Source organism: Lepisosteus platostomus, chromosome 21 (assembly GCF_059453375.1).
Source record: "Lepisosteus platostomus isolate fLepPlt1 chromosome 21, fLepPlt1.hap1, whole genome shotgun sequence".
Taxonomy (NCBI): domain Eukaryota; kingdom Metazoa; phylum Chordata; class Actinopteri; order Semionotiformes; family Lepisosteidae; genus Lepisosteus; species Lepisosteus platostomus.
The window spans coordinates 10,276,156-10,303,472 of NC_142631.1; the positions used below are offsets into that span (position 1 = coordinate 10,276,156).

A 27,317-nucleotide genomic window follows, 5' to 3' on the forward strand; every position below is an offset into this window, starting at 1 on the left:
TTAATTGCGATTCGATTTGCAAGGAAGCTAACATTCTTTAGAAGTATGTGAGAAACAAAGCTTAATTTAATTCCGCCTGTAAAATGGAGTAATTCTTACCAGACCATCATGTTCTTATAACATTGTAAGAATGACCTCGTGAAATGCAACCAAAAGAAGCTCATTTCTTTTTTTCTTTTGTTTGTGCAGATTTCATCACACTCAAAAATCTTTATTCCAAAATTTTTATATATGTTTATTTGTACAAATGAGAGAGAGAGAGAAATACAGACACACACACAACAGCTGGCCGATCTTTTTACAAGAGACAGAATTGTAAAAACACTGTCGTGAATTTCAGTGAGAGTCTAACAGGACTCTGGAATCTACTGCAGTAGTAGCAGGGCAATCGCAGTGATTTCTGCATTGACAAGTGGTGACAGCATGTTTTTGTTAAGCAATCGTTCGTTGCAGAGCACAGAACCGAGAGTGCACACTGTGTATTTAAAAGCTGGTGAGACCTGGACCTCGAGATTTGCAAAGAAAGTTCAAGTCCATGGAAAAGTGGAGCTTTCACATGCTAATCTGAAAAATGTCAAATTGGGCTCAGTGTTGTAAGTCAAGAAATTGGGGTTTGGAACGGTCACTCACTGCCTCTTGTATAGTCTCTTGAGTGTCTTCTTTATTCTTAAGTCATGGTTACTCCACATTTAAATCCACCCACAGCTGGCAATATGTTTTTCATAGGAAGTTACTTCTGATGGCTCCAAGCAATTTTTAAGGGTTTTTTAAAAAGTTTGGAAAATTCTCCTTGGGAGGCTTAAACTACATGGGCCCAGCATTCCCTATGAGAAAGCGAAGCCATTTATTTGCTACGTAGTGGGCGGTTTGGCCGTAATGTATCCTCGGAGAATGTAAAGACACTTATCTTTTAGCATCCTGTAGTTAACTGCCTTCATCACTTACAAAACCAGATTGTAAAATCCTTGAGACCTAGATGCAAAGGGTGAGAATAACAGTTGAAACTCTACACTGAGTTATTTTCTATGTAGAGCAATTCATGTGATGAGGAAACCTAGAATCAAGAAAGTTCTGGAAAAAAAAACAATGCAGTCCTCACCATCCATTGAAAGTAGTGAATCAAAAAGATAACAGACCAAAAACAAAATTGAATGTTGCTTACAATAAATAAACTCTTTAACCTCTGCACATTCTGTCTCTCTCTTTCTGCATAGCATTTTGATCATTCCTGCCTCACAAAGCAATGGAAAAAAATCCAGTAATCTTCTCACTAAGGAAAAACTGTAGTGTAATCACAGTTCCACTGCACAATTTCCATCTTGCTATGTCAAAAACAAATAGTTTCACTTTTAGTGAAGTCTGTGGTATTCAACCAGTTATTCTCCTGTACCCTGCCCTTAAAATCCTTGGACATTCACAATATCCTTTAAAGTACAGCTGTAGAATTGGAACAAAAAATGCAAACGGGAAACTCAGCTGAGAGGGTATTGGTATTTTACCATGTTTGCCGAAAAAAAGAACATAACTCATGAAAGCCTTTCACAACACAAAGCCTTTCACAAATGATATAAAAATAGAAGTCCTGTACATCTCCAATACTAATATATGGCTTCTTTTAGACAACAAAGCAACCGTGTTGCATTCAACATCAGCACTGTACAAAGTCTGGTTCAGATCAGTGCTCATGGGTTTTCAACAGACTTGTACTCAAAGACGCAGTCACAGATCCTGGGTCAGTAAGTGTGGTTTTCCTGGTAATTTGTCAGTCTGTTCGTGGGTCTGTGGCTGAAAAGCTGTAAGTTCAGTTTGCTGTGGGCACTTGGTTCTGGTGCAGACTGTACTCCTTGGCCTTTAATCGCAGGCTGGCAATACTGTTGGCCATGGTGACTCCCTGCCCTGCAGTGGGTGTGCTGGATGAACTATAGTTGGGCACTGCACTGCAAATCAAGCACAAGAGAATCGTCTGTAAATATGGGACCGGCTCTTGACTCAGTGCAATACCGCAGAATTTCTGTCAAACTGTTAGAATCCAACAAACTTGCTTGACTCTCTAATACTTGTAAGATATTTGTGGCTGTTTTGGTAGTACTGGGACGCTAGTCAGTTTATTTTTTATTTTCAGAGTTGTGTTGACAGAAATAGATCATTATATTTTCATCACTTCATAATAACCGGTTCATTATTTGGTCTAAAGATTTACTGATTCAAAGCTCAAAGCTAAGGATTGATTTTCTTCAAGGGGATAGCTATGGTTTCTCCCTGTTTCATTCTTGAGCAGGGCTTACTTAATGCCCATCCTTTAATGTCTTTATTGATTGCTACTCAATAAGGAAGTAACCAGAATAATATCTAGCAGTTGAAAAGCTGAGTGGGACACCCTGTTGAATGAGATAGATATCAATTTGATTGGAAATTTAACTATACCTACTATACCATCTTTACATTTACATTCAGGAATGTTAAGGGATGTGTGCTCCACACATTCACACAGTAGTTCACAGTAGGAAAGTAGAGCAATAGTGTCCAGTGTCTCACCTATAGGGTGTGGCTGAGGACCAAGAGAGATACTCTGAGCTGAGGGGGGCTGGCCGAGGGGCGACGGGCTGTTCTATCACTACTTCTTGGTTGTAGGATTTTAGAAGATTGGCAGAGCGACTGGCAAGAACTGCCCTCTCATTCCGTCTGAACTTCGCTCGTCGGTTCTGGAACCAGACCTGGGAGAAGAAATTAGTGGGATTTAAGAGGATATGCTGATGGAGCTGAAAACACAAGAGACATGCCTTTACACAAATTATTTTTAAAGCAGATTCCCTGGAGTCCTTAAAAAAAAATTGCTACATAATATCGTTAGATTAATACGTTAGTCAGCAAGGTGAGATGAAAAGGCTACCTTTCACTAGAAAATATTTTAAGTTCTTAAAATGGGATTACAGATACCAGTAATTCAGAGTTTTGAGATCATTTAATCTCAGATACTCCAAAAATTATCTGTGCTTGTGAAATATGGTGAATATATACACATAGCAGGTAAGGTGAGTTTTGTAACATTCTCAAAATAAGTGCACATAACAGTGCACATAACTGTACTACAACCCAGAGAATCTGTCACACAAAAACTAGTAACAAAGGATAGCATTCAGAAATAGAAGACATATCCCTTGATCATGTAATAAGTGTAGATGCATGAGGTACTGTAGCTACAGTATATTTAAGAAGATGTGCTGAGCCACCATAAATAAACCATAAAACAAAGTAGACAGCCTCTATCTCTCACACAGTAGTGTTAATCTAATGAAGAGTGTACCATGACATGTTATAGGAACGGATTTATTCCAAGAAGATTTTGATCTTCAGCCTCGCTCAGCTCATCGATGTCCTACAATCTATGAATCTATGTGACCATAACCCAGAATCTTTCTGTGTTTTTTTTAAATAAAGCAGCATATTAGACTTAATGACAAACTGTTTTGAGTATTAACCACTGCCGGTGCAAAACAGCACAGCAACCAGATCTTCTTTTGCTGTTCTTCATATGATATGCTTCCTACCAAGACTGGCTCTGTGGCTAAGGATCTGCGCCTGTGGCTGGAAGGTTGCTGGTTCAAATCCCGCGGCCAGCAGAGGAATCCTACTCCGTTGGGCCCCTGAGCAAGGCCCTTAACCCCAGCTGCTCCAGGGGCCCTGTATAAAATGGCTGACCCTGGGCTCTGACCCCAAGCTTCTCTCTCCCTGTCTGTGTGTCTCATGGAGAGCAAGTTGGGGTATGCGAAAAGACAAATTCCTAATGCAAGAAATTGTATATGGCCAATAAAGTGATCTTATCTTATAATGTGATCGAGCTGTCCATCACTCTTATGCACATGTCCTAGCATGTAGCATCCCGCAGTGAGCAGGTCTTGGTGGCTCGGCATCATGTGGACTACCCCTGGCATGCACCAGTCTTACAGCATGTCCTGGGTGGCGGGCCCTGCCGGGGGCTCAGGGTCTTGCTCACCTGCACCCGGGCCTCGCTGAGGTTGACCCTGCGCGCCAGCTCCTCGCGGACGAAGGCGTCGGGGTAGTGCGTGCGCTCGAAGACCCGCTCCAGCGCCTGCAGCTGGCTGCTGTTGAACGTCGTCCGGCTCCGGCGCTGCTTCTTCTTCCGCTTCAACAGGCCCTGGCCGGGGCTCAGGCTGTCTGCTGGGGCGGGAGGCAGCAGGGGGCGTCAGGGAGCGGGGGTACGGTGTGGCCCGAAATCAAGCTAAACATCAAACGGCCTGCAGCCATATCACCCTGTAACCGACAACTGGCAGCCCACTGGAGCTAAGCAGGTGTGAGCCTGGTCATTACCTGGATGAGAGACCTCCTGGGAAAAACTAAGGTTGCTGCTGGAAGAGGTGTTAGTGGGGCCAGTAGGGGGCGCTCACCCTGTGGTCCATGTGGGTCCTAATGCCCCAATATAGTGACGGGGACACTATACTGTAAACAGCCGCCGTCCTTCAGATGAGATGTAAAACCGAGGTCCTGACTCTCTGTGGTCATTAAAAATCCCAGGGCGTTTCTCAAAAAGAGTAGGGGTGTAACCCCGGCATCTTGGCCAGATTTCCCATTGGCCCTTACCAATCATGGCCTCTTAATAATCCCCATCTCCGAATTGGCTTCATTACTCTGCTCTCCTCCCCACTGAGAGCTGGTGTGTGGTGAGCATTCTGGCGCACTATGGCTGCGGTCGCATCATCCAGGTGGGGGCTGCACATTGGTGGTGGTGGAGGGGAGTCCCAATTACCTGTAAAGTGTTTTGAGTGGAGTGTCCAGAAAGTGTAAGGAATTATTACTAACTATTATAAACCCTGTCAGAAGCCCCGTTATCTAAATCTGCTTTTAAGTCTGGAAGTTGCTTTTATACTCTCATACATTTCAAAAGATAAACTGGTTTATGTAGGCAGCTGGAAAATTGTTTGCAGATGTTGTGGCTGCCCTTAGAGGACGGTCCACAGGAAGGGAGAAAAAGTTCCACTATCATATTGGAATGCTGGAATTCAGGATTTCTTTGTTTCAAAAGTTTTCTTAGGTGTATTTGGTGATGATCTATTGCTTTCTATGGTCTAATAATCAATGGCACAGGTACTGTGTGAGTCTGTGTTTATTTCCACACTTTGAGTTAGGACTATAGACCATTCTGAAATACTTATACCTCATTGCTAGAAGCAGGAATAAGAATGTGAGACCTTAAGCATGCTGCATTAACAGGTAAGTTTGGCACTAGAGAAGCAGCTGAAACATAGCGGAGGAGGATGATAAATACCCATCTTAACTTGGAATTACCACAGGAGGATAGAAAGAGATAAGAATCTAAACTGGCCAATATGATTTCTAATGGTTTAGCAATAGGTTTATGATACAGCCCACTTAGTGCAGACAAGGGCACACATACTTTACTGTTTAAAACATTCTACTACAGCAAAGTAACATTCTGTTTTTGGGTGATTTCAGTTTTAATACATAAATTATGCAGAATACAGAAGCTGACATTGGTATGTTTTGAAGTAAAGATTGCTTTTTAACACATCTTCTTACTAAAATAGATGTTCTTACTAACCTGGTCTTTCCAATTAACCAGGATATAATACATATGACACAACCACTGTTATTTTGAGACTATTATATAATTACTGTTAATGTATATTTCAACTTGCTTAATCTTTATTCCAATATAAGGGTTTATAATCTTAGAAAAGCAGACTATGAAGGTTTGAGGCAGAGCTCACAGTGAGCAGGTGGGTCACTGTAAGTAAGTAGCTGAAAGAAGGGTCAACTGTACTTAAGATTCCAAAAAATCATTTCTAGAACAATTAAATACAAATCCTCAGAAACATAGCCCAAATTCTTAAATAGCAAAATTAAGATAAAAAGAGAAAGAAGAGAGTACTCTACCAACAAATAGGCCAACGGGTTTAAGCTAGAAAAGGAATATACTATAATAAAATACATCTGAAATGTCAAGAAGACAGAAAACTCTATTGCAAAGGAGACAAAAAATAATGCAAAGCATTTTGTCAGTACCACAGCACTGCAAAACTGTAAACGTGGAAAAGATGACAAGATAAAAGGGTATAAATAATGGAAGATGTACAAGAAACAATAAACATATTAAATTAATATTTCTTGTAGGTTGAAATGAAGATAACAATAATGAGCCCTGTATTATCTAAGGATCCTGCAGGTTTTATAGGCAGCCTTAAAAAGTCATTATCACAGATTTGAAAAGTTTGTTAGTGCCTCCTAATTAAGCAACTGATTGATTCAATAGTCAGTCAGAGATTAGCTGCCATTAAAGCAAGAAGCAAGTCGCTGCATCTCTCCAGGACTTCAGCTGCACAACCTACTTTGGGGGTGATTTTAAGGGACAGCCAAGGTATACAGTACTAGAATAATTTGAACAAGTAACAAGAATGATCAATAACACAGAAGTGTATATCTTTACATATTTAGAGGTCAAGAAAGCTTTTGATAAGGCCCTTTGAGGAAGGATTAATCTAAAAAGTGATAGATATCTGAGGTAATGTACACACATGAATCAAAAACTGATTAATGACTAGGAAACAGTATGCCATCTTAAGGGAAACAATAAGAGTATAAAAAGCACATCATCATAAGGGATTCTAATTGGGTGGATGTGAGCAGTGGTCTATGTTATCAGCCTGTTGCACTTCCTGATCTATACCAATGATTTAGATTCGGGGACAGTTAGGAAACTGATAGAGTGGTCTACACAGGAAGTTGGATTTCCACTGTACAACATATCTTATTATTCTGAGCTGCAGAAAGGAGTACGTGAGAGGGGTTTCAGTGGAAGATTCTCCTGCCCTCATCAAGAGAATGTGGAGAAGTAAGTGAAAAGAGCAAGCAGAATGGTTGGGTAAGCAGCAAAAAGTGTGCAATTTATATCAAGTGACATTATGGCCAAGCTTTACAGTGCATTAGTAAGGAATCTTTTAGAACCCTGGAACCGTGCTCCATTTTGGTCACCACACCACAAAAAGGATGTTATAGGCAGAAAGAGCTCAAAGAAGAGCAACAAGAATGATTTCTTGTCTCTGGGGATTGTCATATGCTGACAGGATAGAGGAGATAAACCTCTTTCAGTCCAGAACAAAGGAGAATAAGAGGGACTATGATTGTAAGATTTAGAGTAAATAAAGTATATAAACCCAAAGTAGTCCAAATCAATCCAGAGGAATATTTCAGATTTAGTCGTGAATTAAGAACATGGAATCACAGCTATAAACTAAAAGAGGTTTAATTCTAACTGTAAATTAATTTTACAGTTTAGCAGTTTAAACTTTAACAGTTTATTTAGATAAATACTTGTGGGTATCTGGAACAGGCTTCTCAAATGTATAATTGAAGCCCAAACTCTGGCCTCCTTCTAGAAACAACTGGCCAAATTTTAGTTTCACTAAAATGGGTCAAACAAGGCATGGGTCAAATGTTCTCTTCTCATTTACAACCTTTTTAGAAAACATCAAGTTGGGGTAACCTCCTGGGATACTGGAACTTGCTAAGGCCTTTCTACATTAACTAACTGTGAACACTAGAGCAACCCCTTGGGAACTCGTACAAGATAATCTACCAGCAATGCCGAGTCGTCTTCTGTAATGAATTACTTCATTCCTCTGGCTCAGCTCCCAGACAAGTGAAGCACAGAGCCACATGCCTAATTGTATTTGGCATCTGTCTGAAAGCTTTATGATGTGTCAGTCTTGGATCCGCCTTTTCTGTTTAAAAACTGATTTGAACACCTGAGGACTTATTTAGGGGTTAGAAAAAGGCAGGAGGGCCTAGGCCAGATGACCATCACCTGCCGTCCGGAATTCCCTAGAAGGAAATTTCAACTTTGTATTCCTTTCTTTAAAAAGCCAGGTAGATAAAAGGCACTTACAGATCCTCTACTCTATTAAGAAATAAAAAAGGAAAACAAGAAACAAGAGTCGAAACTGTCAGCCCTTAAAGAAATGTAATTATAACGAACGTGTGTCAGGCTTCAAAGAGTTTTGTTTGCCAAGAATTAATCGATGACACGGTTGCCTTTGCTGTGCTGTCAGGAATAGGTGGCTATAAATCAGTCTGTGCCTGACATTTTTGATGAAAACAACCTTCGGCAAAGATCGCATTTTTGGAAACGAACGTCATGTCTGTGTTTTGGAGGGTTCTGGGGAGATCTACTCACTCGGATCATTTATATGTAGGTCAGAGTTTTGAAGCAAAGGGGAACATGTAACACATGTTAATAATTGTACGTTCATTATTTACTTTTGAAATAGTGGTATAAGCAGTAGCAGTAGTAGCATTTCACTTGCTTTACAGACATTAATAAAGAGCGCTGCTCACAGACTATCATTCTTGAATTTTACATAAGAGGATAACAGTTTTACAATCCTAGCATCTTAGAGATAAAATTTGGACATTAGAGTTCACTGAATGATTCTGCCTATAGTTTGGTGAAGAGCTCTGCAAACCAGCTGTATTGTAATTGGAAGCCCTAGAATATTAATTTGTGCCTCTTCCCAGCCTAACCAATATAAATAAATTTTTACCCACAAGAGTAACAATGTATGCCACTAGGGAGAGCAGGGATCTGTATGTGAGCTGCCTAGCTGGATCAGTGGAATGAAGGAACTAAATGGGAAAGAATTATGGGAATGACATTACATATGAGCTTAATGCTCGAGAAAACGTCTCTCAAATTATGCCATAAGTACAAACTAAAAAACTAAAAGAACGCCACTGTTATTGATCCAAACAATTTTTTTTCCTACTAGGTAAAACTCTGGTACATTCTTAATCCCTCCTTGTTAGTGCCATTGATATATAATTATATAATAATTATTTAAACAATTTATATCTAGTCATTTTGTGTCCTTATCAAGTGAAATGCTGCTCACTATGGTAGTTTAATTTTGAAGAGATACAGCCAGAACTAGACCTGGATCTCACTGCACAAAATAAGGTAAATACAAAAACCATGAGAATAAAACGTGGATTTGGACTCTCTGTAATCACATAATAAGTTCAATGTGTTAAACCCAAGAAATGCTTAAGCGAAAAACAAAGGAGGTATTTACCCTAAAGTTTTTTACACAGCAGGCCCGGGGACTCCTGTTATAAAAGAATCCAAAATTAACCACGAGGATAGTTCCTGCCTCCCTGAATTAAACTTGGGCTGTGTTTCTGAAATTTTGAGGATGACAAATTAGATGGGATTAAGCAAATACAACCTTGTAAACTGTTATGCCCCAGACGTTAATAAAGCCAGGTGGGTATAATGACATGACTTTTTAAAAGAACAACCGTAAAATAAATGGATAAAAATAGCCTGTTTGACTTGTTAGCGTTAAACATGGGTCTCTGTGACCAATCTGTGTTATTTAGTAGGAAAATAAACAGCTGACTCCCCGTGCTGTCTTTTTAGGGTGAGAGGCACTGAAATTGTTTCTTTGAAAGACTTTTCTGCAGCCAGATTCCCTCCAGGCTATTGCAAACTTCCAATTAAACTGAAGAAAACACTCCAGGTTCACACTGCAAAATGTCCCTTTTAACAATGTTGGCAAACAGACTACACAATAAATTCAGTCCAGGAACCAAACTCCAGCAGAGAAGGACTCGGCTAAGACATTTATTTTGCCACAGATGCATAGCTAAATAAAACATATTAAAATATTTTTTTTTAATTATGCAATTTAAATTTATTGAAAGCCTTGCAGTTAAACAGAATTCCTGTGGGTGAACCACACAGTTCCAGCTCTACAGAGGACCACTTGGAGAACATGGTGAATTTCTCAACAGCACGTTGATGTTGATTGAGAACATTTGCACAAAGAGAGATTTCCATCTATCTTCCATGATTATCCCACAAATATGAGACTTTCATAAATGTTCATCTAGTTTACACAGTGTGATAAAAGTTTCACACAGGAGTTTGGTGGATGTCATTTATTATTGGTAAGTGCTGTGATGTGATGAAACATACCCCAAAATATCCTTAGCAGAATGAATATTGCCGAAAGTAATTTTTACCGTTCATGTTTACTAATATTAGAATTTGTCCTAAAGACCGTACGTTTAAATCTCAGAGGAGATCCTGCTTGCTTGGTTATTAGTGGTACTGATCAGAGCATATGAGGACATCATCCAGTGGATCATACTGTAGCCTTATGTCAAGGTAAAACTAATGTAATCTTGACTGATTTAATTTAATAATTGTAAGCTTTGCTGGAATAATAACCAGACAGTTCTGTAGTTCTCCAGGACCAGAGTGGGAAACCCTGGGTTTGTCATCTGTTTAGTCTTGTATGATAATCAGTGTGATTACTACAGCATGTGTATTGAAACCCAGTTGCTGACAATTACTACTGATCGCAATAATGTCATGAGGCAGACAGGGATGTTATTTTGACACTGATGCCGAAATGTTTTCTGAAATGTGTGAGAGCTGAAAAGTCTAAGTCTAGGACCACAGTGATGCACTGTTAATGACATGCTTTTCATCAACAATTGATGGATTCAAAAGGGTGTGTTTTTGTGACAGTTTGTAACCACCAGAATGAATGCTTTAAGGCAATGAATAAAACACCTTTCATCCATTCCATCTTCTGGGTATTTGCCGATAAACAGAACACTTTTCCCAGTGTCGGCTGTTGTGGCTTCAATAAGTGCTGCATTGGAAGTTGCTGAATGAATTAATAAATCTAAACTATATAGAAACCAAGAAGTAAAATGAAATAACAAAAAACATTGAATACAAATGGGGGACGATTAGCACAACAAACGTAACTTATGTGACAGATAAATGTTTGATGAAGATATTTCATGCTTGCATTTCTGCAAAACCCTCTTTATTTGAGTTTATACATGCCTCCAGCATAATCCATCCATTTATCCATTTTCTAAGCAGTTATCCAATACAGGTTCGTGGAGGAACCGGCAAGCAACAAGCACAAGGCAGCATACACTCTGAACAGGATGCCAGTCCATCGCAGGGCACACACACACAGATGCAAATACGCACACACTCACATCAGGGCCAGTTTTAAAAGCCAATTAACCTACTAGTATGTGTTTGGAGTGTGGGAAGAAAACCTATGAGAACATGAGACTTCCACACAGATGGCACCCCAGTTTCAGGATTGAACCCCGAGTCTCAGCACTGCAAGGCAGCAATACTAACCACTGTGGCATCATGCCACCCTCGTCCACGCTAATATCTTGGTAAACGTCTGTGCCATAGAGAGGTAGGAACCCAAGAGAACTTCACAAACATTTACAACTGGTGAATGGATTTCACACAGCTTTTCAGCTTTCATTGACCTGACCAAGTCAGAGATGATGTTACAGAATTCCAAGAGTGCAGGTTTGATCCAGACTTTGGCACAGTATGATAAATATTTTCATTTTTCCCCTCTCTTTTCATTCTAGGTCCACTATAATGGACAGTGCACTGTTAATTCTTTCTGGAGTTCAAAAATAAATGGCTGTGAAACACGCTAGTATTGGCAGATACTACACATGAGCAGATCAGGGCTGGAGCCCGTAGACAGAACCATTCGAGTAAAGACTCAGTGAACAGCTTTGTGACACATCAGGCATTATTTTTAAAAAATATTATTCAACAATTATGAAATATTTTCCTAGAAATCACACTTTTATAAATACAAAAAACTAAGTGAGAAGATATCTGACCATACATTATAAAAGAATCGTCTGCACTCAGCAAGGATGCAGGTCTTGCGATGCCTGCTGTTTGTCTCAAGCAGGCTTACAAAAACTTAAATGTTTTGTACCTGTGTTAAACGAACTGTTGTAAACCTTTACAAAGCAGGGTGGAAATAGTGATTTAATTATTTTACATTGTTTACAAACAATATATGTGTTATTTCTTATTTACATAAAAAATGCAGCATAAATGATGAGCATTTCATTGCACTTGTGCATATGACAAACTGAACTGATTAGCAGGACTGGATACACAGAGTAACTGAATTAATAACAGTACTGTGGGCATATTTTAGATTAAACAGCCATTTTAAGCACACGCGTTGGGAATGCTATGTTTCCTTTGGTGTATTCAGAGAATTTGTATGGTGAGGTTGAATCTCAGATGTAGACATTTAGAGTAACAGAATTAAATAAGTTCCTGTATGTGGACCTGATCTATATACATCAATCTTACAGACAACAGAGTAAATGACTAATACAGTCCACTGAATCCTTAAATGAGATGTTTAAGTAGAATACAGCATAGGCTCTGTGTCTTCACAGATGTAAGAACTAAAACGGAAGGAGATGAGCCGTTAAAATTGCTAGCTAATTGTACATATTTAGCAGACACCTTTAGCACCACAAAGGAATTAGTGGTTGCATTGTGTAACTACAAAGCCTGCATCTGTAGAGTCATCTAGTCATCTGATGGACTGCAAACAGAAAGGATAAAACCACGGTAGCAAATAATATGTCATTGTGATAGATCATGGTCTTGACGCAGGAACCTAAAAACAAACCCTTTTCCTGACTCACTGGACCATCAAGGCTAGTCAAAGCGGATATTTTAACCATAGCTACTGCCAAGACACTACTGAACTGGAAAACGTATTGTCCTCTCTGCAGAGACATATTTGACCACTGGTTCTTTTAAGATACTCCAGATAATCAGAATCTTATGGCCAGTTCTTTTGGTCAGTGTGTAACAAAATCTGGTTTAATACTATTGCTATTTTAGATTAGCTCCCTGATGAATGAAAAAAAACAGTCCACACATCTGGGCTCTAGTATGCTTTGCAAAACCTTTGTATGTAAAATATGTTTTAATTTTCCTTTCATAAATGACGAAGTGTTCTGAAGATGCCAGTAAAGTTGTCTCTTATGAGCCCACAGAAAAGTACTGTTATGTACTGTAGTTACTGTCAAAAGTGTATAGTTCACTGCACTATAACATTATACAGTAGCTGTACTAAGTTGTGGTTGTTTAATTATTTAAGTGCTTATTATTGAATCTTTCTGTACTAATGTTTCCATTTTGAGCCACTTCTTCCTCAAGAGTTTCATGGGAAGTGACATTTTAACCACCTCTTATTGGCTCATCTGGAACATTACTAACTGCAGTGCTTCAGGTACATCCTTCATTCAGGAATCCAGAGCTGTAACCACTGTTCTGCTTAAGCAAACATCATTTTAAGGAAATGAAATAACATCTAATAAATAAAATACAGAACCGAGCAGCCGTGACATAGATCAATAGTTCTCAACCTTTGCCCTGGGGGACTTCTGTGTTTTCTGTTTTTTTTAATGTCCCAGCTGAGCGCTGAATTACTGAGACTAATTGATTGCTTTAACTAAACTTCAAAAGATGTTTTAAACTAATTTCTGCCCTTGAAACATTAGCTTGGGGGTAATAATTAACATTAATTTAGAGCCAGGTTCAGTGTTTAACAGCGATTCTCATTCAGGTGTCTTAAATTTAAGCAATTGGATGCAAGTAGAATGAAGGGCTTACTTTTTATATATGGTAGTGTTTGATACATTCCTGTGCCTGATCATTATAAATTAGCAACCTATTTAGGGCTGTTCAGACAGATATAAACGTACAACAACTTCGTAATGATGTTGGGGAAAGATTGAACAGAGTTTTGTTTGTTGAGGATCTTCAAAACAAAATGCCTGCAGCAACACAACCATGAAACAATGACTGAGTGCAGAAACAGGTTAGAAAGGTCTATTTAAGCAAGCAGTGCTATTAAAGAGACCAATTAGCCTCTACACATAACATCCCAGCTGTAACAGAAACCAGAAGACACAGGAGCCCTCCAGGACCAGGGTAATAACCACTGTTGTATAACTAATGCAGGTTGGATGAAACATCAATCACAAAATGGGAAAGGTGTGATTACATCTTCCATTAGCTGGCAGTGTGGTCTTGTGGCTCATGCAAAGCCTGATTCAGATAGCTATGTTGAAGGCAAATATTTTGTTGAAGTGGTGTGGGAATGCTGGGTGATTCCACTGTTTTTGAAGAGAGCCCGGATAGCTCACTTTTAATCTGAGGGTCCAGGGTTCAAGTCCCTGTCTGCGGGCAGAGTGGTGGCTCTGTGGCTAAGGATCTGTGCCTATGGCTGGAAGGTTGCTGGTTCAAATCCCTTAGCCGGTAGAGAAATCCTACTCCACTGTAGCCCTGAGCAAGGCCCTTAACCCCAACTGCTCCAGGGGTGCCATACAATGGCAGACCCTGCACTCTGACCCCAGGCTCTCTCCCTATCTGTGTGTCTCATGGAGAGCAAGCTGGGGTATGCAAAAAGATAATTCCTAATGCAAGAAATTGTAAAGGGTTAATAAAGTGATGTTATTATTATTATTATTTAAAAAAATGCAAAATTGTTAATCTCTCAAACCAAGATTAATCTCAGTTAAGACATCAGAGACATCAGTTTTGTTTCTTTTATGCACTGTGAACCCTTGACTGAAATAAAAAGAGCAGATGAAAAAACAGAACCTGACATTAAAATTCACACTTCCGATTGTGATTTCCAAAAAAGAATGACAAGAGAAATCATTTTATCACTGCAGGAGCAGCCAAACCAACTGGCATCTGTTTCCAGTGATACACACAGCTGCACAAGCAGGTGTGATTTGTGTTAGTACAGTACTGCAGATGTAACCACAAATCTTTTCTTATTGAAGGTTCGTAATTTGATATCTACTGCACATCTTTGGGATTTTTGGTGAATTCAAGAGAGACATTTTTCATGTATTCCCCATGTGTTCCTGATTAGTCACTTGGAAAATTATTATTAATAATTCTAAAACATTATTTAAAATTGAAACTATCAGTTTTCCACTCTTAACAGCAGGATAGTCTGCTATATTCTTTTGTCAAAGATACTTATCCTTAATAGTTGGATTATGTGTTCAATGGGGAATAGGTGGTTATGCAGTAAGTATTACTATGACCCATTTTCACACATGGAAAGCAAATGGCCTTGTTGTTTTAAATGCAGAATTATGAAAAGCCAGATGTCTGTGGGTTTAATGTGCTGCTTCACCAAATTTATGATTATTACTTTGGACTAGATAGTTTGCTACATGCAGAATAGCACATAAAGATACAATAAAGCCATTACATAAAGAGTGTCATTGACTGGTGTTTTTATGATGTACTGTATACATCCTTTTCATATACAGTAATTGTCAACAGGAAACAATGATATGAACAATTGATTTTTGGTGTAGAATCTCTTTATGAGGCATGGGGGTTACAGACATACAGTAAAAGACATGCGATTTTTTTAAATAGAAACATTTATGCTTATTACGTGGTTTCAAAAACCGTCAAAAGGATGATACATTAAATTAATGTGATCAATTCAGTTAGCTGTCAGCTGAACTACCTTTCGTTTGTATGTCCTTATCCTAATAAACCTCGGTTTGTTACATGCGAGAATTTAATGTCACCTCCTGCTCCAGTCAGTTGCATTAAAAGCCTGCAGATGTTCCAGCTATAGAAAATAGCTCAAAACGTCCTATAAAACTATAAATCTGTATTTAAAAGACTGGAAACCGTACGGGGTTCTGGGCCAATTAGACTTTTGTGCGGGCCTTTCTTTGAAACACAAGCCTAAAAGTGCGTGCTGGAGAAGCTGTTTAGAAGGAAAAAAAAAACATGTTTCTCATTTAAAGTATACCTAAGTATATACTAATAACAGGCCAATTTGTTCGTCCTCTACCTGTAATTACGGGTTGCCCTAAACTGAATGGTGTATCTGCCTGTGAAGGATGTCGCAGCTCAGACGGGAGTTTCCTCGCGTGTGAGCGCTGCGGGCCCGCTGACTGAAACGCTGACTAGATGGCGCCTCCACACATCTGGTTCAGTGTCAGATCCTGGCGCCTGGCTTCGCCGCAGCATTCTCTGCGTGAACCCCCATGCGCGCAGCTTTGTCTTCTGACCCAGAGTATGCGCTGTGCATGTATCAGGGCACAGCCGCTGGCGTCATGTTGTGCGAAACATAAATACGATTACATTTCAGTGCATTGTGTGTGCGTCTTTTATTGGTGTACAGAGACAGGAGAAAGATCATTTTCAAAGTTTCGAATCTTTTCTTTGTGAGGGCGCTACAATGACGTTCCCCGTCCCCAACCCCAGCGTTGGCTACAATTATTGGTCCGTTCCTGTCTTCCTTCATTTTCCATTTTTATCCTCTGACAGACAGACCCAACACGGGCCTGGTTAATGCAAGTCGTAAACATCCTGACTATACACAGATCCACAGAAGTACATATATACACTAAGTACACTATACTATAAAATTAGACGCATTCCAATCGTTATACCGGTGCAAACGCTGAAATAAAAGTTGGAGCAGTCGCCCTAGTGTAAAAAGTGCTTCGTGTGTTGCTTTATGTCACAGGGGCAGCAAATAAGTAATCGCGAATGACGGTAATTTCGCGTCTTTCTCCGTCTTTTAGCAGAGTCCAAATCACCAAGAAAACACCGCACAGACACCTCAGACGTGTGACTGTTATCGTCAAGTCATTGGGTTGTTCGACCATTTCTGTTATTAAATTAGCCGAAATCATCACCACGAACGACTACGTTAATTCAGAGGTAAGGTGCAGACCTGTCCAGGAGCAGATGGGTGTACTGTAGCATGAGTCCGTGGAAAAGAAGGTATCGATTGACATCGCAAAGCCTTTCTCCAAAAGCGGGGGTTTAATATGTAGGTTCAGCGCCCACATTGAAAAATAACACAAATCGCTTGGAATCTGAAGACAGTAATTATAATAATAGTTCCCATCCTTGAGTCGATAAACAAACCATGTATTCAAGAGCACAGTTTGGATCATCTACAAAATGAAAGGAATCTCCTTAAGATCGGAGGACTGATTTGTTTGTAATTCGAGCAATAATGCAGCCTTTCGAAACGTTTTGTGTCTTTCGCTTTTCTCACAGTTGCTGTGGGGAAAACGGAATGAAAAGTGTGTAAACAAGTCTTTAAAGCAAAATAGCCCTGAAACAATGCGGGAAGCTTTCAGTAATGAAATACACATTAGAAATAACTAAAAATTAATGTACTAATGATATTCATGATAGATAATAATACATGGAATAAACAGCAGGCATCTGATTGCGGCGAAATCACCTTGAGGATAGTTGCCACACTTGCAGCGCGTAAAACACTTTCCAGGTTGACGTTATACCGTATCTGGCGATACATTTTCAGTGTCCTGTCTCCCTCTTATTGTAAAATTTTGGAAAAAGGGCTTAGAACCACAGATAGGAAAGATAATAAAAATATCAAAGACATGCACAGTTTCTAAATAGCAATTCAGAAGTGGTAAAATATTAAAAGTCGACGGGGAATAGGGTTGTACGTAAGGAAATCATTCGACCAGACACTAAAAAGGTCGATTACAAAATCGACATAAGGCAAGCGTAAAATGTAAATTATAGGTGCGAAGAAGAGCAAGGACAGATTTATTTTCATTTTGCTAAATAAAACATATTAAGTTGACGCTTTGATGCATAGCAACTCTTATCACACTCTTGTTTTTTTATGTAGTCTTTTCCCAGGTTGTGAAACTGTTGTTGCATTCTAATCTCAGCTAATACGCAAAGGCTAGAGGACGATATTATTATAAAACAAGAGTTATAAAAACATACTTAGAGGAGGCAAGAGAGTCTTTAATGACCGCAGTATGTTATAAAGCTGGATGTGTTTTTTTTAGAGGAACCCCAACGAAAAGCTGGTGTCTGTTTTCAATTGGCACTGCTTGGTGGCGATCGCTCTTGTCATAAACTCATAATTCATCCCCTTTGGTTTCAACAGCAGTACAGCTATTTATTGCAGAACCAAAAGCGGAAAAAAAATTACCTACCCGGGTTAAAGGTAAGTAAATGTGTGCACCCTCTCAAAGGTAAAACCGTCATGCTCTGAAAAAGTCGGTGCATTCGTTTATACACTATTATTGACCTTATAACAAATTATCATATTATTATTATTATTATTATTATTATTATTATTATTATTATTATTATTATTGCTACCTACTTTTAACTTTTATCTGTTTATTGGAAACATCGGCTTGTGGTCGACAGGGGAAATCAATCAATAGATTTCTATAGGAACCGCTTAAACTTTAGTGTCAGTATTGATAAACTTCCGTCCCACTTCTTCGGGGATCAAATCTTAAACAGTAGCAATATGATAATCATACTGTCTTTATATTTCACTTATTTGTAATCTGACACCATCTTTACTTTCACAAGCAAGTTTGGAATTATTGTTATTGGTATTTTTTTATATGTTTGACAGCTGCTTAGCGTTTGGAATTTTGAAAGTTTTGGTTTATTAAAACATGCAAGTTTTTGGTTTTACAGCCAAACTGTAGAAGGAACAATCCTTATGCTAAAACTAGAATTCCCATCCTGTCCTACTGTAAACCACGAATTCAAACTTTGGTTCACTGATTTCCGATAACAAATTAATGACTCTGTACGACTTGTCTTTCGGCCTCCACTTTTGGCGATGTAAATTAGAAAACTCTGAGGGGTGATATTTGAAAGATTTTGAAGTCCTTAGTAACACAACGACTTTCCAGAAAGTTTTGTTCTTATTTCAAGTTCCATGCTGTAGTATTCGATTTAAACTAAGCGTATCATTTTTAATATTTCAATATGAGGTCCATTGTAGCCAGATTAACGATTTATATAAATAATATGTAGTATCGATTACTGTGTGTGATCATGTAAATACGGTTTTCATTTTTTTTAAAGAAATGAAGGCCGTTAGTTTTAGACCGAACAGAATTGTACATAAAGTGCTCTTTAATTCTGTACAAATTTGTCTTGGTATTTTATTTGTAGAAGTCAATTTTGTATTACCTACCTTTGCATTGCTCTTAGAAGAACGTTCTATTTGTCCACAGATTTTTAAAAGATGATTTATGATATAAATAACGCAATTACAACTGGACAGCCAAGATCACATCTCGAAAAAAATGTTTAGTGATCGAGATTTTATGAAAAGTTTTTTTTTAACTGCCTAACAGTTTAAAAAATAACGATTTTGTTGATAATATGGTCATCCGATTTTTTTTGAATGGGTGGGTTTCTGAAGAATGTCGAAGTCAGTTTTGGAATGAATCTGTGCTTTTTTTTCCCCCATCAAATGACGCATTGTGAAGAAGCACAACTCTTTAAATGAACTGTATTATTTTGATCTTGAACCTTTCTATTTTGGCTTCGAGTTCGGCAAACGATTCTCATTTGACATATGGAGAGAATTTTAATGGTCTCCACCTTCTTACTTTAAGTTTATACCTACAACCCTACAACCCCCCGAAAAAAAAATCACCGACATCATTACTAATTGTCATAGCTCATAATAAAATGCAGAGGCTCTGAAACCGATATCATACTAAAACCTAATATGTTTGGTTACAGTTACACAATGTACTCTCATGCACCCTTAAGAACGTAGTATGTAAAAGGGGGAATAGAGATTAATTATGTTTGTTCTTCTGTATTGCGTTAGTTTGCTGAAAGAGAAAACGCTGTTTCGGGTTTCAGTTTTCATCAGGTGTCTCTGCATTTGTTCCTTTGCACAACTCCGTGTGCGAGTATTAGACGTACAGTATGTACAGTAGATAACAGCTGTAGTTCTGTATGTCAGAATCAAGTAAACACCGTGTTGACATGTACGGGCAAAAAGTGGAAAAACGTCCGATAAACAACGGTAGGATTAGTATTTTTTATTTTTAATTTACGGTAGGATGATAATTGCCGCATATAAAAGGAGTCTATAAAGACTCCTTTCGTATGTAAAATATGTTGTGACGCTCCTCAAACTGGTCACTATGTTAATGTGCTACCCAACAACACATTTTTTTTTATTATTTGGTAACATCAAAACAATTAGACATAATATTGTTTTCCAACTGAGTACGGTTTTGAACGATCAAAAGTACAACACCTAGTAATTACATATTCCACTTTTCAACCATGGATTAGCCATGAACTCTCACTTAGTGTGAACTGGGAGCAGCTGCATCGTTTTCCATTAACTGGTAATGCCTCTTCAATTCATTATTATATACAGATTATATGATCTCAATTAACATATCAATCAACCAACATTATCCCTGCCGTGAACTATTGTTTAACGAGAATTAAATTGAACTCCCATTTCTTTCTCTAAAAAAAAAACTGCAGTAAAAATTTAGCTCATCAAAGTCCAGGTTACTATGAAAACGACCAACAACCCAGGAAGGAGCCATCTGTTAGGAGTTTTTGGAATTTCATTTTGAGATAACACTCGATACGTATCACGGAAATATTACCAAAGGGATGGTGGATTTCTTTTGCTCCAGAAGGCGAATCCATTTATCATAAGATGCTCGTGGCGGGATAACCCATCATTAGAAAACGGGATTTGATCAGTATCCACAATATGTGGGCTGTTAATATAAACAGTAATTGTGTCTACTTCACCTAGAACTTTACCCTACCACTCTTCTTACTTTATTGTTCATTATTACCAAGACCATAGCCTAGACTGGGGGTATTGCTAACCCTTCACCTTTCACTAACACTACTTTCATCACTCCGACTGAATTACCTTGAGGTCAGAGGAGGTTAGGAAGTGGTAGTTTTTGTCCTCACTGGGAATAATCAAGTATATTCCAGGGGCTTAACTGTTTATTATTGGCATTTAAAGTCAAGCAGACAGAACAAAAATTGTTAAATCCACGTCGCTGGAAATTCACCTGTGATTCTGTCTCTAAGACTTCAGGAGGGTTCCGATTTAAATTGCCCAGTTTTGACAAACCAAAGCTGTGTTTGATTGTTGAGATCAATTGTTTGTTTGTTTTTAAGTCCGTGAAAGCAGCAAGACCTTATTTACTTGCTCATATTTTAAGCGGGGGACTAGAAAAAAAAAAGATTGGGATGAATTGTAATTGTTTAGGAGTAAATTGAAGGGAAGAGAGTTTAATCAGGTGGTGACCCTCCATGGCGGTGTTTAACTCAATCTGGGCTTCGATACCCTTCTGAATCCAACCAAAGCAATTATTTTAAAAGAACTAAAAAGTCGTGAAGACGGGCCGCTATAATGTTCAATACGTGGGATGTCTCAAAGCTGAGATAGGGTGTTGCAGTTAGCTGGTTTGTGTAGTCCAGATTGTGTAGAATCTGTTAGAGGAGGTGTGCAGGGGAAAGACTGTTTTTTGTATTGAAACGGGTGGACTGGACAAATTCGGTGAGTTTCAGTGTGAGTAAATTACAAGGATAGATCAGGACTCCTGGTTTCCAGCGTCTCTCGCATTGTGTTGAATAAATAAACGCCTTCATTCTTCAACTCGTGGAAGCTCTCAGAGAGGGTGCAATCCGCGGCAGTATGTTTATTGCTTCTGTGATGAGACCCTTGTGCACTGTAGTGTCTTTCAGTAGTACATGCAAACCATGTGGGACCCAGCTTAGAGAGCACGGCTGCGTTTCCTTCTCATGAGTTAGAATGCAATTCAGTTCAATTCGATTTATTTTTATATAGCGCCTTTCACAACAAGGGTGCCCCAAGGCGCTTAACAAGTGAAGTGTTCTCTTAATTTGTTTTACATGGATTGTCTTAGGCGCTCAATGCAACAAAGGGAATTCCAAGGCTTATTTATGTGAAGAAATGTTACACGTATTCAATGGCAACGATTAACAGAACCTATTTTAAAGCCATACCCAGTGCAAAAATTACATTATAATCAAAACTAAAAATGTTTTAGTTATTACAGGTAACGGCGGGATATTCTTTTCCCGTATTTTCTTTTTTTAAATAAGAAGTATCTTAGAAACGCTTTTAATCTAATATTTTTGAAGGGAAACTACTGTAACACATTTACACCAGGTTAGTCAAATAAAATTGTATGCTTTGTTGTGAGAAAATCTTCTGGGAAGAGTTTTTTTAATGCTGAAACATTTTACTACACATTTCAGGTATACTGCGCCTGTGGCTTGTAAAACAAGCACTAGTTATTTAACATCTGTGTCAATATTTTCTCTCTAAAAAGTAGTGGAATTATATAATAAGAAACTATCGTGTGCTTCACTGCTTTCTTTTTTAGATCATTACTGTTGTTGCAGTGTCAGATGAGTTGTGTGATGTACATCTAAACCATATTGTAGTTAATTACCACAAACTTTGGGTACCCATTTCCTGTGCTTACCGCCTATACCCAGTAAAGCTCTAGCAATAATAAATATCGACCTTGACTAAATAAATCAACCGTCCACTGGAGAGCAGATACAGGGATGGATAAATGCCATCAAGTGAAGTCCTCAGTCTGCGTGTTTCCAGAAGGAGAAAGCACTTCTGTTTCGTTTAGCTGTGTCTCCGAGCGGTGGCTGTTTAAATTTATATTTCCCCGACGGACTACATAAACCTAATAGGCGAGGTGTTTCGTTAATTCTCCTTCAGCTACTGAGGCTCGCACGGGAGTTTTCACATTGTGCTCTAAAGGTTGTTTATTATTGGGAGTGTATTATTGGGAGTATAGTATAGGAGTATCTAGTGCTTCAGCATTAGCTACAACACTATCGTAGGTATTGTTCAATTCAGGCCTAACACTAAATTTACCCTTTAAGATAAACGTGTCAGCATCAATGATACTTTTATCTCTTGCAATGGGTAGTGTGTTAATAAAAATAATTTGTAGCATTTCAAAATGTTCGTCAAGGTAGTTCAATTATGATGGAATTCAACAAAAACGGCAATAATTATTCTCTGTTAAATACAATCAATTTGTGATTATAACAGTATACAGTAGGTGGAGAGAATGATCATATATATTTAAAAATATGTTAAAGATAAAGGCAAGAATGTCCTCCAAATACCATTTTGTTTCAACGCATGGTATCACGACGTCTTGATCCGAAAAATGAGCGTTCGTTAGAAATCGAGACCTATATCGTTATTAATGGGACCTACCGCACATAAGGTGCTATCAAGGGGAAAATATTTCCTTCAGAATTGAGACTGTTTGTATTCGGTATCAGAAGTGTGAAACATTCCTATTCTCAAATACATTGAGCTTATATTTATAGCAACCTAAACCATAAAATTGTTTGCATTTTAAAATATTTGTGATGCTTTAGAAGAAAATGGGCAGATATCGCATAATTATCTATATTTATAAAATGCAAATTTCATCAACAGTATTTGATGGTGATTTTAGATCCGCGGGCAACGGAACAAAGTACTGCTGCATCAAGCCACAGTTAGTAGCGAAGTGTAATTTGTGCAAGTCTACCTTCTCTTACAGAATTCCACTTTAAAAAATGTTTCAGTCACATAGAATTGCTAAATAAAATTATCGTACATACAACTTTAAGTGACATAAACAAAAATAACATAGGTGAAATAATTTTAACTTCAATTTCATTCAGTTTAAGCAATCATAAGAATAGCCAGACAATCTTAACGTGCCCTAAACTTGCATGAAAGTTGTGGTTGTGGAATGATTTAAAAGGGATCGCTAAATTGCTTAAAGTCAATTTGACACAGATTCTTACAAACGTAAAATTGAATACACAAAGAAGAAAAGGTTACGGTTACTTTGGTCTGCAACATTTTTGGGCATGTTCAATTTGCGTCATTATCAGAGGAAGCATTAAGTGCTACGGTATTTCTATGTAATCTAAGAATAAACCTAAAGCGTGAAAAGTGTTTTAATAACATATGTTTAACATGTTATGGATAGCAAAAATATTGTATGGCAAGTAAAGGTAACGGTTACTTTGCTCTTAAAATGTTTTTGGCGTGTTGAATTTGTATCATCATCAGAGTAATCACTAAGTGCTACAGTATTTCTGTGTAGTGTACGAATAAACCTAAAGCGTGAAAAGTGTTTTAATAACAGAAGTTTAATATGTTTTGGATAGCATTATCAAAACAACCGAATTAGAATACGTATTTACAAGAACCCACATTTTTGTTTGTTATTGTAAATGGCATCTTCAGATTTCGCCATTAAAGTAGTTATCTACTGTATTTAGAAGCCCTGGAGTAGGCGTGTGCACAGTAGGCAAGCATAACGCATTTCCCCAAGTGACTGCAATCATGGACACGCTTCAACAACGCGAATGTTAACAATACATTATTGTGATTGATTCCAATAATTAATGTAATTGAATAGCTATTGTTTTATGTGAACTGTATAGTTCAGTGGTCACTTCTTATAGGCTGTGCGCTTTCGTATCCACCCAAGTCTTTACGAGATGACACTCCTACAGTCTTTAAATCATTAATCCAACGACATCAACACAGAGCATATGAACAAGAAGGGATGTCTGCTATCTAATCAGTGTAAAATGAAGATACCTGAAAGCTCAGAAAACATAGCTGGATAGCGTCATATTCTTCTTTTCAAGGAATAGAACACAGTGTACTTTGTTGCCCGAAAACGTTTTATGATGATATATCAGTACTTTTATCGTACTTTATAAATGTTGACTAACTTTCGAAGGCTTCCTTCCACAAAATAAGGTATAGCTTACTGTTCTGAGCTAAAGGGTGTCAAGTAACCGGCTTGTGCTATCAAACCTATACATCAATCTACCCGGCCATTTGTAGAAAGATGCCTGCTCCTTTTAAAGGCTGCGGTAACCCGGAGCCTAATTGCAGCAAATGAACTGTCGGAGGTAAATTGCTACCCTTTTAATATTACAGTATTGTGATTGAATATACCCACGAACAAACCCTTTAGGACACAGACAAACAAAAACAAACAGTAATGACATTTTAATGAGCTGCTGAAAAATGTTACGATCCTGCAGCCGACTGAAATTCATCGGTTGAATTAGGCCTCTGGAATGAGATGTCCGGTGACTAGATTTGGTTACAGAAATATTCTAACTTTCAAGTGTTTTCTGGATAGCTCGTAAACATTATTCGCGTGTGGATTATTTCGTCTCGGTAGACGTACCTCGGCTTTTCATCATGAGCATTTTAGCGGAGTGGGAATGCACAGCTACTACCTTAAAAGACATTTCCCCCTAACAATACAGGATCATTTATTTCTGAAGGCAACAGCGATGGTCCCGCCTGGTTTATACCGTGGTTTTGCAGAATAATTAAACTGGTGTATCTTTACTCTTTGATACTTGGAGCGAAGTGCGTTCAGATTTTGCTAAGAGGTGCCCAACATTTAAGTGCCAGCTACAGTATACCCCTCGCATTTCTGCATTATTACTGCAAAGATACCAGCCTTAATGGTTTTAGTGAAAGCTCTATTAATGTGGATATAAATCACTTTTTATTACCCGAAACAGAAGGCATAAATCTTGATGCGCATTACACACGGCATTTTTTAAACGGTGGTTATGTTCACAAACCTAACCCGAGACATGATCCACACATAATTACGATTTCTTCAACGTTACTAAAAAAAAAACACTTACTGTCCTGCAATGCTGCCTCACTTCCACTGCTTACTCCGGACTGCTCCTGAAGCCCTTTCCCGGCTTCTCTGATCGATCTGCCTGGCTCTTTCACGCCGTTCATTCCGGACACCTCTTCCAGGTCCAGGAGGTGGCTGACGGTAAAATTCTTCCTGTTTTGACTGCCATCTAAGGAGTCCATCCTGCTTAGAGAAGTAGGAGCAAATTGTTTTTCTACCAAATACCCTGTGTCCATCCCTCCTATCCAAATGAAATGTTAAAAAAACGTTGTCTCTCCTTTTTTCCCTTGCTCTCTGCGACTTGCTCAGCAGATAGTCTACAGATGTCAGGACCACTTAAAGAAAGTAAATAGAATTTTCCCCCCTTCAATTTTTTCCGCCTTTCCGCCTGACGTCTTGTTAAAAAAGTATAACAATTTCCACACCCCCACAAGTTTTTTTAAGTTATACAATTTTCCCCTCCCCTCCTCGATGCCAGAAGAGTTAAACTTGTTCTTTTTTAAGTTTGTTTCTCTAGAGCCTCTATCAACAAATGAAAATTAGTAAATCCTTTGGAGGCAGTTGTTGTGTGACTCAGTCATCTTTCCTCGACTAAGTTTTTGCAATTTTGTTTGAAAGGGTTTGACCCGCACTGACACTCGGACCTCATATCCGTATTGAGGTTAAAAAAGTTTCTCCCCGAAAATACTCCAAGGAGTTAAAAGTTCCCCACCATTAAATCAGCACCATGTCCCCGGAGACCCTTGGAGCTGGCTCTAATGAGATAATTATGTCCTCATCCAAATGTTCAAATCTTCATTCAACCCCCTAGGATTAACAAGAACGAGTCTATTTAATTAGAACCAGTGGCTCCAAGTTAAAATTATGTTTCCTTTTCAACAGAATGAAATAGAGGACGGCACGTTTCAATGCGGAATTTAACATTAGATAAATACGTGTATTTATGTACTGTCTTTTAAAAAGTATATGAAAAACACCATCCAGCAATGGCAAATTGTGACAAGTCACTAAGAATGCAAGTGATATTGAACAGCCTAGAGTTAAGGAAAATTAATTTTGATCGTTTTTTGTGTGAACGAAAAATAAGACTTTTATGAGTAAAATACATATATGAGAATAAAAAATCTCACCAAATCTTTACTTTTGTATTCTTAAGGGTAGAATACCCTGGGGGTATAAACCTAATTTACAATCAAATAAAATAAACATCCACAATTACATAATTCAAACCATATGGTTATTTTAACAATCATCGATGCGAAGACTACTAACGGTTTTCCATATCTTGCTCTCTTTTTGATTTCTGCATATGAGCTACTTCTCTGTCATCATAACTGACTTCACCGCAGTATTATACCAAGTTTCAGCTTAACATATTCATTTCATGTTTAATTGTATTTAATGCTAGGCTATAGTACATCTTGGTCCAATTATATTGAGGTTGAATTGCAAATAGCAGTATGCATATAAGTATACGTTTCCCATCAACAAAATAGTTCTTGGCTGTCTTTTTTATGCATTTTTAATTGAGTGGATTATTGTAATAATTTATTACAGTGAACTCGTCCTTTTTGCACCGACTTGTTCTTCCACAGACGAACAAAACCAACTGTATAGAAAGGAATTGGAAAATCTCTGGACATGAAGTTTCAGTTTCACAACCGCCTCCTCTAACCCGTCGGATCGAAAGGATTTGCAATGAAATATGACCTTTTCGACGATCAAAGAGAGAAGCGAGTTCCTAAGCAAGCGCTGCCGGTTTTTTCTTTTTCTCCTGTTCACAATAACTTAAAGGGCACCGCTAAGTTTCTTTAAACACGCAAAGATTTATATAACTGTCTACAGGGGGC

The 27,317-nt window shown here is 38.3% G+C and overlaps 1 protein-coding gene across 3 annotated transcripts; it reads right to left on the minus strand.

Annotated features, from left to right (window-relative positions):
* Window positions 1–210: 210 nt before the first annotated feature.
* On the minus strand, window positions 211–26,278 carry LOC148644026 (paired mesoderm homeobox protein 2-like). Of its 3 annotated transcripts, XM_088614755.1 has the most exons (5): window positions 26,180–26,278; window positions 25,469–25,650; window positions 3,995–4,179; window positions 2,536–2,714; window positions 211–1,937 (listed from the first exon to the last, which is right to left on the minus strand). In XM_088614755.1, exons 2-5 carry the CDS (start codon window positions 25,647–25,649, stop codon window positions 1,802–1,804), a joined length of 681 nt encoding a protein of 226 aa, XP_088470881.1. In that variant the 5' UTR covers window position 25,650; window positions 26,180–26,278; the 3' UTR covers window positions 211–1,801. The 3 variants fall into 3 exon arrangements, with proteins under 3 accessions (XP_088470881.1, XP_088470880.1, XP_088470879.1); XM_088614754.1 differs by lacking the exon at window positions 26,180–26,278 and having other exon boundaries at window positions 3,995–4,176; window positions 25,469–26,138; XM_088614753.1 differs by lacking the exon at window positions 26,180–26,278 and having other exon boundaries at window positions 25,469–26,135.
* Between the last annotated feature and the right edge of the window lie 1,039 nt (window positions 26,279–27,317).